At 42.9% G+C, this 12,550-nt stretch overlaps 1 protein-coding gene across 1 annotated transcript in view; it reads left to right on the top strand.

Moving 5' to 3' along the window:
* Window positions 1-12,550, top strand: part of LOC138261344 (multidrug resistance-associated protein 1-like) — a 616,610-nt gene that overhangs the window by 299,194 nt on the left and 304,866 nt on the right. The window contains exon 12 of the mRNA XM_069210192.1: window positions 3,905-4,108. Within this exon, the coding sequence (XP_069066293.1) occupies window positions 3,905-4,108 (204 nt within the window). The remainder of the gene's footprint in view (window positions 1-3,904; window positions 4,109-12,550) is intronic.

The raw sequence follows: 12,550 nt of genomic DNA, 5'->3' as shown, positions 1-12,550 counted from the left end.
TCGCCCTGGAGAACAACAGCCCGACCGCCAGTAACTAAAGCGGCCTCTAAGGTTCTCACGCCTGCCATATTTTATCCATGCCATATATGAGGAAATATTTAAAGCTTGTAGTAATTACATATGATCAATGGGAACTAAAGCAAAATCTAAAAATACAGTTCACCATTGCAACATAGAGTTTCATGCAGTCAAATGCAGCCGGACACTCTGGAGACTACACATATGTCACACCCTTTTTTATGAGAGCCTCCCAAAGGGCACTGAATAGAGCACAGTTTTGAATGCTGTACGATAGGTACCCAGCCCCAGAAAAGGTTGAAGGCAAGAGTCATTTGGTAGCCCAAGCGCCACCTTGAGGCTTCTATCCTTGCATATCTTCATGGAAAAATACATCCATAAACTATAGTGCAGACTGACAAAAATCACATTTCTTCTGGCTGAGTGCAAAGTTGCTATTTAACCTAACAAGTTTCAATGAAGATTAGAGTAAATAAATTAAATAACAGAGGTGCCAGCAGGCCACCTTGCTTTACTCCCCCTCAATGGGGATCTCTTCTTTATATTAGTTGTCACTTCTCAAAAGAATGCAAACCAAAGTAGTAATATAGAGCAAGACAAAACTGTTTTCCACCATTTAAGTAAGGCCTTTGGGTTGGTGTTTGACAGGAAAGGAAAGGAACTTCAAACCAGTGTTCCTGCAAGACCTAATTCTGAAATCATGTGCTTAACTAAGCATTATCTGTTTTAGGACTTTAAGGATCTCACTTCTCCTGAAAAATTTAAAATGTATAATATATTCATACTCAAGAGTTGCAAGTGAATTGTTACTCCGTAGACATGGGGAAGTCAACAATTCAGAAGGATGTTGTACTGCCACCCACTGATATCTAGGAAGGAATGGGAGGAATCCCCAAATACAATAGCATGTGAGGTTTCCTAGTGGTTACAAGATTGACAGAATGCTCAAAAGAAGCTACTGCATTTTACTGATGAAGAAATACTAACTGATAACTTATGAAGACTAAAATGTTTATGAAAACCTATGCATCTTTGGTACTCAAAGACTTGTAGCATTGGGTCGTGCTGGACTCTTTAAAATAAAAAAGCTGAGTAATGATCCGAATCCAGTAGATGAACAATATTCACATTGAATGCTGGTACACAAGTATACACCTGCATTAAAGGCATTTGAACGATAGTGAAATTAAAACATACTATGGACAATGTACACACAACACAGTCAGGTCCACCCCACTCCTCTGCAGTGAATTGTGAAAACTACGTCTTGAATAAAGACTCTTAAACAGTAAAACATATTGTGTAAATCTAGCAAGCTATTTGCTTTACAAATGCTCAGTTATAGTCCACTCCCACCCTGGAATTAGACAGAGATTTACATCTGTCAATTGGAGGGATAAATCTGTTTCCAGGGAGGGAAGGCCATTTTAAGGAGTTTTGTGGGCAGACAAAACATATTTGCGCCCCTTGATGAGAATAGCTTTAGATTTTGTATGCATTTTTGGCTAATTCTAGCCCTTACGATGCTAAACAATATTGAGTTCAAGGTTAAAATTTTTGAAGTAGGGGATAACAATCCTTTTTTTTTATCGGGCGTTTTCGGGCCACATTCGCCATGGAGAAGTCGGTGTATCAGAAGATGGAAGAGTGATGGAAGCTGTAAATGTACTTTTTCCACCTAGACATCCGGTTATTTTGAAGACCATTATGAGATGGATTCGTGAATCTGGCTGTATGCCGTTATAAGGAGCCCTGTGTGATCAGAAGCTGAAGCGAGAGAATCACGTTTTTTGTGTTCTCTTTCTAAGGGAACGCACCAACATTGTCATCGGATTTGATTCAGATGGGAAAGACGAGAATTTTAAAAAATCTGCGATATCGGTCATCGAATATTAAAAAGGAATTGCCCTGATGAAGGCGGTTCTACAAATCGGAGTTTTTACCGCCGAAACGCGCCTAGGCTTAGTTCCTACAATTGTTAGAATGAAATATGAAATTCTAGGGTCCAAGTAATTTTCTCTTATGAATTAAGTGGAGACGTGATCTTGTTCTAAGTTACAATATGTTATAACTGTGAATGTTATTAAGGCTTTATAGTAGTGCCATAGAGAAAGTATATATTCAATTTGTATTTTATTGTATTCTGTATAGTTTGGACTTCTTGTTTTCTTCTGTTTATGTTATGTTTCTATCATTTTCTGTGTGTTGTCTTGTATAACTCTTTGTCTTTGTCCATTTACTATTTATATAAGTGTGTGTGTCTTTCCCTTTGAACATGTAGATATGTATATATCTTTCTTGGACTATTATTGGTGTGTTGTTGTACATACATATGAAATAAATATCATTTTTGTATTGCACTTATCTTGATTGTTTGGTTGTTTTACATGGTAAACAACAGTGAATATTAGTTGTAGCTCAGTTCCTTTTCTTGTGTTCAAGTATTTCCCTGGTTGGGCTACGCATTATACCAGGGACCCTCGATAGTCTTTTCCCCGTAGGGGATAACAATATCATGGTCGAAATATCGACATGCTACAATATTGATCTTGCAGAATTGACAATGTATCATCGAGAAACTAGGTGTTGAGTGTAGAATAGGTAACATAGACTCATCTGTACATACTTACCTTGACATTATAGCAAGGTAAGTGAGAGAGAGCTAGATAGCTGTGAGATAGGAATAGACAGAGAAAGAGAAGGTCAGAGTTAGAAGTAGGGTTAGAGAGAAGTTGAGGTCGAGGGAGAGAGAGTACAAATAGAGAGAACTTTCTGTCCTGATCAGTTTACACTTGTGCCCCATGAAAACTGGGGCCTCTGGCAGTTTCCACTTTACCCATGCCTTAGAATTTCTTTGTAAAGTGAAAATGCCCATCATTGGTGGAGTGTATTTTACTGTGGGAGAAAGAGAAAAAATAAAAGTGCAGTTGCTGTAATGCAAGCCATTTTGCCATGCTCAAGCCTAAGTGATAGTCAGTTGCACATGGTGGGCTTCTATTGCATAGTTGTAATTGGCAGTTCACAAAAGTTTTTCCAGGTGTGTCCCTAAGGAATAGCAGTGATTTCTGGAAGTCGTTTCAGAAGGGGACATGCCTATTTTCAAGTTGGCAACCATCCCACTATAACCATATCTCCACCCAATCTCACTTGTAAATAATAATTCTGTAATCTTTACTAGATTGCTCTAAAAAAAAGAGTGAGTGAAATCGTTTTAAATATCACATACACTGACAAACAGAGATGTATTCCTTTAAAGGATTTTGGGGAAAATGTCCTTCAGGTTCTTGCTTACATTCATTATGCCACTAGGAGTAGGTGCCCTCTCAAATATCATAAATCTTGCACAGAAAGCTCAAACAAATTGGACATTGCTGAGGACAATTAGCAATTAAGTTTATTAATCCATTTATGGGACCAGTAAGTTTTATATTTGAATTTTAGAGCAACTCTTTGTATCAATAATATAATCAAAGAGTCTCAAGTGAACAGACATGGTAGAAGGCAGGGCTCGCCCTTGCTTGGCTGGCTGCCAGATTGAGAATTTCATAGTCCATTGTCCCTCCTATTTAAGGCCAACCTCACATAAAACTGAATTTGATGGAGAGGACCTGTTAAGCAGTTCACATACTGCTTGGCACTACTTGATGTATTTGACATATTAAAATCATTTGCCACTTGTTTTTGTGACAAAGTTAATGGGTAGATGAGCACAAGCTGCTGACCGGGGAACTGCAGACCTTTTGTGTATGTCACTCTTCTTCTGCATATTGTTTCCTAGCAGTCACTTATATGATGCCACTGTTGTTATTGTAGCTTTGATAGCAGATGTTACTATGACACTTACGTTAAACTTAAAACATGTTATATGTTACTGTTTTTGGTATAGGAGCAGCAGATGAAACATAAAGATGCTCGAATAAAAATAATGAATGAAATCCTGCAAGGAGTGAAAGTATTGAAGCTATATGCCTGGGAAAATGCTTTCCTGAAGAAGGTCCAGGCTGTAAGGCAACAAGAGCTGAAATTCATAAAACAAGCTGCTCTCGTACTCGCATCCGTTTTGGCTGTATTTATGGCTGTCCCATTTTTGGTAGGTTACTGTTTTTTATTTCGCAGATATACCTTTTGAAAAGTAATAGAAACTGAGAAACCTTCTCCTCTGCTTCTCTATGGTGGTTGATGTCAACTACCCCAGTGGTTTTTGTTCAACATATTGGAGAATTTATGCAAATATATTTGGTTGCTTGAATTGAGACTACATGTTATGTCTACCTAGTATATTTAAAGAAGTATAAAATTATCAAGAATTACATCATTTCTTCTATTCTGAAATGCTAGCGTAGGTGTATCTAGGATTATTGTGGAATTATGTGGCAAGGAAAAGTCACTTATGCTGCATAATGCAGCACATTATCTGGAATTTTTATTTTATCATTTTAACACACAGTAATACTCTCTCGGCATATGTTTCACCTTGTTAGTACCAGATTGACATCTAAACACAGAAATCAACATCTGAAGGGTGACCATTTACGTTTGGCACTTTTTTTTTGTAATGTTTGATCTTTTCCAGATAGAATTTTTTTTTTGGGGTATGCAGCAGACAATAGATTATGATTTTATGTAAAAAAAAAGAAAGATTTGGCCTATATAAACCATAAAGGGTTGGCTTCCCATAGATCCTTGGGACATAGAGAAAGATCCCTACCTGACAACTTTGTTTTATAATGGTTTCGTTCACTTCCGCATAGGTGGGTCTTTCTTTCTTTCCTTCTTGCTTTCTTTCTTTCTTATGGTGGATTATGTATCAAGTGTTGTTCAATCCATGACAGCTGTGCACTACAGCCACATAATCACATAATTCCAGTGTCCCTAGTTTTACCCCTAGGACAGTAGTTCGAGTCATGAGATTCTAGCTCAGCCACAATCAGTTTTCTGGTCGCTAAAATGTGCAATTAGATAATTATGTCTTCTTACTCTTCCACGTACCATGAATAAGTGACACATGTAAGGTCAATAGTGTGAAAAGTTTAAATCCACTTTATACATTTTGCATCTTACCACTTTTCTTGTCTTTAAGCTCAATATTCCACACCTGTGCTTTGTCTAGTTAGTAGATTCTGGCATTGCAGTTGTGTGTGTGTAAGAAGAGCACAAGGGTGAAGTTCCAAAAAGGAATATGGGTAGAAAAAAATACCTTGATTTTCAAATACTTGTTTCCTTGTCTAAGCACTAAATAACATTTGCATGGTCGGGCCAAGCAACAAAGTTAAATATGTGTCGTCTTTAACATACATATACTTTATATATTGTTAAAAGTTTCTCTAAAAAACTAATAATCCCTCAGTTGAGATGTGTAATAAAAACAAATTATGCAATATTTGATTTAAATCTCATGGCTAATGTTGTCCAGTAAGCATTATGCAGTTTTTGAGGTGCAGCTAAAGGTCTAGTATAAAACAATATACATCTTAAATGAGGTTGTGCAAAAGAGGGGGAAGATAGGAAGTCAGGACTAAGATATAGCATGAAGAGTGGGTATTCCCTTTGGAGAGTTGAGGGGTGCTGTGATGAGGCATAAGAGGAGGTGGTCCGTGGAATAACAAGCTAAGTGGTAGAGATGCAGACGGGAGGAGGTGGCTCTCTGCAGGGGTTGCCCAGCAACTAGGTGTCATCTTGTGGGGAGATGTTGCTTGAAAACAAGGTTCACTATTTACTGGTGAAAGTGAAGAAGGGATGAACCCTGGCAAACATGAGCGTGGGTACCTCCTTTCTCCTATAGATATCTTTCAATGGTCTGAAGTTAGGCATGTTTGTAATGCATGTCAGTCACATCTCTTCTGCATAGCTCTTCTAGTCTTGCATTGTGGAGGTTGTTGCCTTTTTATGTCTTGCTTAGTGAAAGCGTTAGCTATTTGCTAACCACATGTAATTTGAAAAAAACATTAATAAACATTGCAATTTATATATCTAAGCATAGAAGGGCTTTCAGTCAGCCTGATGCATCTGTTGGTCTGTTCAATGGTTAGACAAATTTTGCATCCGGCCACCAACCATAACATATGCAGCTATGGATCAGGTTGCTTAAGCCATGGCCTATCTTGCACTATGAATGACACGTTTTTGCAGATCCCATGTGTACATCCACCTAAAAAGAATTCCTTGTTGGTTACTTGGGCAATGTTTTTTTATTTCCATTCTTTACATATTGTTTTACATTTTTTTTAGCTGTTCCTATGTGTTTACACATTATCTTCTTTTTTTAGCTGTTCCTATGTGTTTAAACATTATCTTCAGGTTGTAGCAATTCAAAGCCAATGCTTCATTTCTCTGCACCAGAAAGAATAACAGTTTCCCGTGATATCCTTTAAAAGTAAAGTATCCCATTACAGTTCTATTAAAATTATATGTAATGGTTAATTATTTCGTTAGTTAAAAGCTTTTCTTTGGAAGCATATGGCCACCACATGTAGGTAGTGGCAAATTTTATTTGTTTCTTGTTTTTACGTTTGTCACATATGCTTCTAATAAAAATACAGAAATCATCACACCAGCTAGACAGGACTTGACATATAGGATTTGCCATTGCTTGTTGTTTTTGTTTCTCGATGGTCTACCTTAAATACATGCGAATACCAATTACTTCCTAGCTGAAGAAGAGGTCTAAAAAGCCGTAAATTAATTCATAAAAACCGTAGAACAGAGTATGGTAAAAATGACAGTGAACAGGCAAAGATAGTGCTGGAGTCTATGAAGGGGTGCCCTTAATTGGCTGCAAACTATGGCCCTCATTACAACTGCCGCCCGCCAAGTTGTAACTGCCGTGCGGCCGCACTCCCGTGGTGGCCATTATGACATCCCCGCTGGGCAGGTGGGCGGAAACAGAGTTTCTGCCCGCCGGCCCAGCAGGGATGTCGGCCGCAACATGGGAGGCGGCTCCAAATGGAGCCGGCGGTGTTGCGGCCGTGCGTCGGATGCAGTTGCACCCGTCGTGCTTTTTACTGTCTGCTGTGCACACAGTGAAAAGCTGTGTGGGGCAGTGCAGGGGCCCCTAGGGGCGCCTCGACTCCCCTTCCCGCCAGCCTTTCCATGGCGGTTCCTACCACCATGAAAAGGCTGGCGGGAAGGGGACTCGTAATCCCCTGGGCAGCGCTGCGAGCAGCGGTGCCCTGGCGGATTAAAACTGCCGGGACCAACGTGGCGGAAAACCGCCAGTCCCAGCGGTGCGACCGCAGCGCTTCCGCCCCGGTCGTAATCCCCAAGTTTGCACCGCCAGCCTGTTGGCGGTGCAACCTCCAAAACAGGGGGTTGTAACGAGGCCCTATATGTCTCTGTTTCTGTAATTAAATTATCATGGCATTCATTTTTTTTAACTTTATTTGTTAATCGCAATAATGTTAACAGAAAGCAAACTAACAAATAAGACTCCAACCAAATGTAGACACAATAATATTGGGGTGTCTCTTATTTTGAAATTCCTAAAATGTATAAGCTGTATTTGGACATGTCCTTCCTCCAGTTAATGGCTACTAATAACATAGGCCATGGGACCCCTTCCAGAAGGACTTCTGAGAAGTGAATCCGTTTGGAAGTAAAATTCAGCTTGCTAAGAAATAGTATCATAATAGGTACATTGAGACCTGTGTCACAACCTTAATTCATCAGCTTAAGTGAGATTGGCGGTTAGCCGCAGGCAGTCACATATCAAATTGGTAATTTAAGTGTGTGTGTTAGGTTGTATGTCACTACCATGCAGGACATTACAATGCAGCTTACTATAATGGGGGTCACTACTTCGGGGCTACATTTGCAACGCAACCACACAGAAGACATTATTATCTTTTTTTATTATATATGTATATACACTCACACATACAAACACACACACACTCACTCTACCTACTTGCGATAGCCAGAGCCAGTAGGTATTTATAGTTAGGTCCTACTTACCATAGGAAAAGCATTTTTGTTTTGCCTATAACTTTGGTGCCATTTGATGAATCTCCACAGAATTTTCAGACCTAATTTGCAAATTATTTCAGCTGCTGTCTTGAAAGTTCTGGTGTGATTCGTCAAGTAGGGGCAGAAAAAAAAGAGGCAGTCCCAAAATGCGTTTTCCCCATGCAATTTCACGTAGGGATTTTTAACAGGAGTATAGGCTGAACCACTGAACGGAATTACACTGAAATTTGCAGAAAGCTAGATCTTGGTCCAGAAAGAGTGCTTTTTGTAATTCGGTTTAAACATGTTCAGTAGTTTTTGTCGTTATTAAAGAAAAAAGATTTATATATATATATATATATCCCTGCGTTGTGTCTGCACATCGAAGAAATATCATGGTGAGGTCTTATTGGCTGCCAGCACTTCAGCCAGGAAGTGCTGGAAGCTATGTTGGGACATGGTAATACATTGACCCCTCAGGCCTGGTGGTGGGGTCATTTTTTTAACCAAATGTTCCCGCAAGATTGCAGAGGATCCGTGAGACAATGTAAAAAAAACAAGCGCGGTTTCCTGTAATTGTGTTTTTATTAGACCCCCTGGTTGGGCCAGGTCCCTGGGGGGAATTGTATTAGTAATAATGGGGGTGGGCATGCCCTCCCCTCCCTGGGTTGCTTTCGGCCCTGAGGTCTGCACCCCACAGGTCATGGTCAATGTTTACGGGGGGGCTGCCTGGAATTCCATTCCCCAGGGCCAGCTCCAGCTATGTCCTGAGATGCCTGACCCGCTACATAGTGGTTTGCGGGAGCAATTTTAAAGCTTCCGCCAAGCAAGAGCAAACACTAAGTCTGCTCACAGCAGGCTAGAGTAGAAAAAATTATCCCACTAAGTGGACTTTCCGTCTGTTTCCCTGCCTGATGTGAAGGGATGGGGTCCCTGGGGTTGAAATCTGCCTGGTGAGGGGGAACCTGCTGCGCATGTCTTTAGCTGTGCAAAAACAACAAGTGATGGACGGAATGCTGAACATTTTCAAACACTCACCCCCAGTCATAGATCTGGGTTTAATCCATTGTTCTTTTGCTCACCATGCCACCCCAGTTTGGACCCAGCCATATGCAAATCAGTCTTGACCCTGTTCCTCATGGGAACAGTCCAGACCGAACTGCCAAGCCAGGTCCTCACTGGACCGGAAACAAGCATCCTGGGACCGGTTTCGGGGTTTCACCCCTCATCAGCCAGGCTAGCTTGAATCCAGTGGCATCATAGATCTGGTTTTAATCCATCGTTCTTTTGCTCACCATGCCACCCCAGTTTGGACCCAGCCATATGCAAATCAGTCTTGACCCTGTTCCTCATGGGAACAGTCCAGACCGAACTGCCAAGCCAGGTCCTCACTGGACCGGAAACAAGCATCCTGGGACCGGTTTCGGGGTTTCACCCCTCATCAGCCAGGCTAGCTTGAATCCAGTGGCATGGGAAGCACAGGACCCACGTCTGGGTATACCCTTCCCACTTAGGGCGACAAAGCAAAAACAACAAGTGATGGACGGAATGCTGAACATTTTCAAACACTCACTCCCAGTCATAGATCTGGGTTTAATCCATCGTTCTTTTGCTCACCATGCCACCCCAGTTTGGACCCAGCCATATGCAAATCAGTCTTGACCCTGTTCCTCATGGGAACAGTCCAGACCGAGCTGCCAAGCCAGGTCCTCACTGGACCGGAAACAAGCATCCTGGGACCGGTTTCGGGGTTTCACCCCTCATCAGCCAGGCTAGCTTGAATCCAGTGGCATGGGAAGCATGGGACCCATGTCTGGGCATACCCTTCCCACTTAGGGCGACAAAGCAAAAACAACAAGTGATGGACGGAATGCTGAACATTTTCAAACACTCACCCCCAGTCATAGATCTGGGTTTAATCCATCGTTCTTTTGCTCACCATGCCACCCCAGTTTGGACCCAGCCATATGCAAATCAGTCTTGACCCTGTTCCTCATGGGAACAGTCCCGACCGAACTGCCAAGCCAGGTCCTCACTGGTCCGGAAACAAGCATCCTGGGACCGGTTTCGGGGTTTCACCCCTCATCAGCCAGGCTAGCTTGAATCCAGTGGCATGGGAAGCACGGGACCCATGTCTGGGCATACCCTTCCCACTTAGGGCAACAAAGCAAAAACAACAAGTGATGGACGGAATGCTGAACATTTTCAAACACTCACCCCCAGTCATAGATCTGGGTTTACTCCATCGTTCTTTTGCTCACCATGCCACCCCAGTTTGGACCCAGCCATATGCAAATCAGTCTTGACCCTGTTCCTCATGGGAACAGTCCAGACCGAACTGCCAAGCCAGGTCCTCACTGGACCGGAAACAAGCATCCTGGGACCGGTTTCGGGGTTTCACCCCTCATCAGCCAGGCTAGCTTGAATCCAGTGGCATGGGAAGCACGGGACCCATGTCTGGGCATACCCTTCCCACTTAGGGCGACAAAGCAAAAACAACATGTGATGGACGGAATGCTGAACATTTTCAAACACTCACTCCCAGTCATAGATCTGGGTTTAATCCATCATTCTTTTGCTCACCATGCCACCCCAGTTTGGACCCAGCCATATGCAAATCAGTCTTGACCCTGTTCCTCATGGGAACAGTCCAGACCGAGCTGCCAAGCCAGGTCCTCACTGGACCGGAAACAAGCATCATGGGACTGGTTTCGGGGTTTCACCCCTCATCAGCCAGGCTAGCTTGAATCCAGTGGCATGGGAAGCACGGGACCCACGTCTGGGCATACCCTTCCCACTTAGGGCGACAAAGCAAAAACAACAAGTGATGGACGGAATGCTGAACATTTTCAAACACTCACCCCCAGTCATAGATCTGGGTTTAATCCATCGTTCTTTTGCTCACCATGCCACCCCAGTTTGGACCCAGCCATATGCAAATCAGTCTTGACCCTGTTCCTCATGGGAACAGTCCCGACCGAACTGCCAAGCCAGGTCCTCACTGGTCCGGAAACAAGCATCCTGGGACCGGTTTTGGGGTTTCACCCCTCATCAGCCAGGCTAGCTTGAATCCAGTGGAATGGGAAGCACGGGACCCACGTCTGGGCATACCCTTCCCACTTAGGGCAACAAAGCAAAAACAACAAGTGATGGACGGAATGCTGAACATTTTCAAACACTCACCCCCAGTCATAGATCTGGGTTTAATCCATCGTTCTTTTGCTCACCATGCCACCCCAGTTTGGACCCAGCCATATGCAAATCAGTCTTGACCCTGTTCCTCATGGGAATAGTCCAGACCGAACTGCCAAGCCAGGTCTTCCCTGGACCGGAAACAAGCATCCTGGGACCTGTTTCGGGGTTTCACCCCTTATCAGCCAGGCTAGCTTGAATCCAGTGGCATGGGAAGCACGGGACCCACGTCTGGGCATACCCTTCCCACTTAGGGCGACAAAGCAAAAACAACAAGTGATGGACGGAATGCTGAACATTTTCAAACACTCACCCCCAGTCATAGATCTGGGTTTAATCCATCGTTCTTTTGCTCACCATGCCACCCCAGTTTGGGCCCAGCCATATGCAAATCAGTCTTGACCCTGTTCCTCATGGGAACAGTCCAGACCAAACTGCCAAGCCAGGTCCTTACTGGACCGGAAACAAGCATCCTGGGACCGGTTTCGGGGTTTTCACCCCTCATCAGCCAGGCTAGCATGCCTTTAGCTGTGCACAGGATGGGATTGTCTGCAGTTGCAAGGTTTTGGCTGCAAGCCTGGCCTGCAGCTAGTTCCTGCAGCCAAAACCTTTGCTGTGCATGGCCAAAGGCAGTGCACAGCAGTGTTTGGATTAACATACGGTAATTGAATATTACTGTATGTTAAAAAAAAATAGAAATTTACTGGAAAAAACTAAGTAGACCTTTTAGTTAGGAAACAGAATAAAAAAAAAGCCTTATAGATTCACTGTAAAAACCAAAGGATACAGAGACATTATAGTTAGTTTGCCATTTTACCCACACAAAACCATAGAAAATCAGCAGTCTGGGAATGCTTAAATATATCATCAACATTTCCTCTGATCATGTCATATAGACCACAGTGGAAATGTTTTATTTATTTTTTTTGCTGGGGAGGTAGCTGCACTACCTGAAGCTCACCACCCACATAAATAACATGCTGGTGGTGCTCCTGCCCAAACTGGTGCACCACCTTGAACCACAATATATGTTAATTAGCCCATTAAGGGCATTATGCAGTGCTCTTTGCCAGGAGCAGTAAATGATAAATGTGCTGCTCTGGCCTCTCATTTGTTATTAATTCTCATGTTTTTGTATTTTATGTTTTTGGGTGTCCCAGCAGGACACCCACAACTTCTTTTGATTGTTTGGTGGCACAGGAGGAGCTGCAGGGCCCCTGCAGGCCCACCGGCTCTCCTGCCAGCATTCATTTCTGGGACAGTGGGAGCCTGCCGTCCCTTTTATTCAGTGGGTGCCCTGGTCCCACCCTGGGCACTCACAACATTTTCTTCCAATTGGACTGTGTAGGGCTTGATGGGGGCAGAGAGAGGCCCATCACACTTGTGGTCCCAGCGACTC

Source organism: Pleurodeles waltl, chromosome 10 (genome assembly GCF_031143425.1).
Source record: "Pleurodeles waltl isolate 20211129_DDA chromosome 10, aPleWal1.hap1.20221129, whole genome shotgun sequence".
In the NCBI taxonomy this organism is placed as follows: Eukaryota; Metazoa; Chordata; class Amphibia; order Caudata; family Salamandridae; genus Pleurodeles; species Pleurodeles waltl.
Note: the sequence above shows the minus strand (reverse complement) of the source record. Positions and strands in the feature narration are given on the sequence as shown.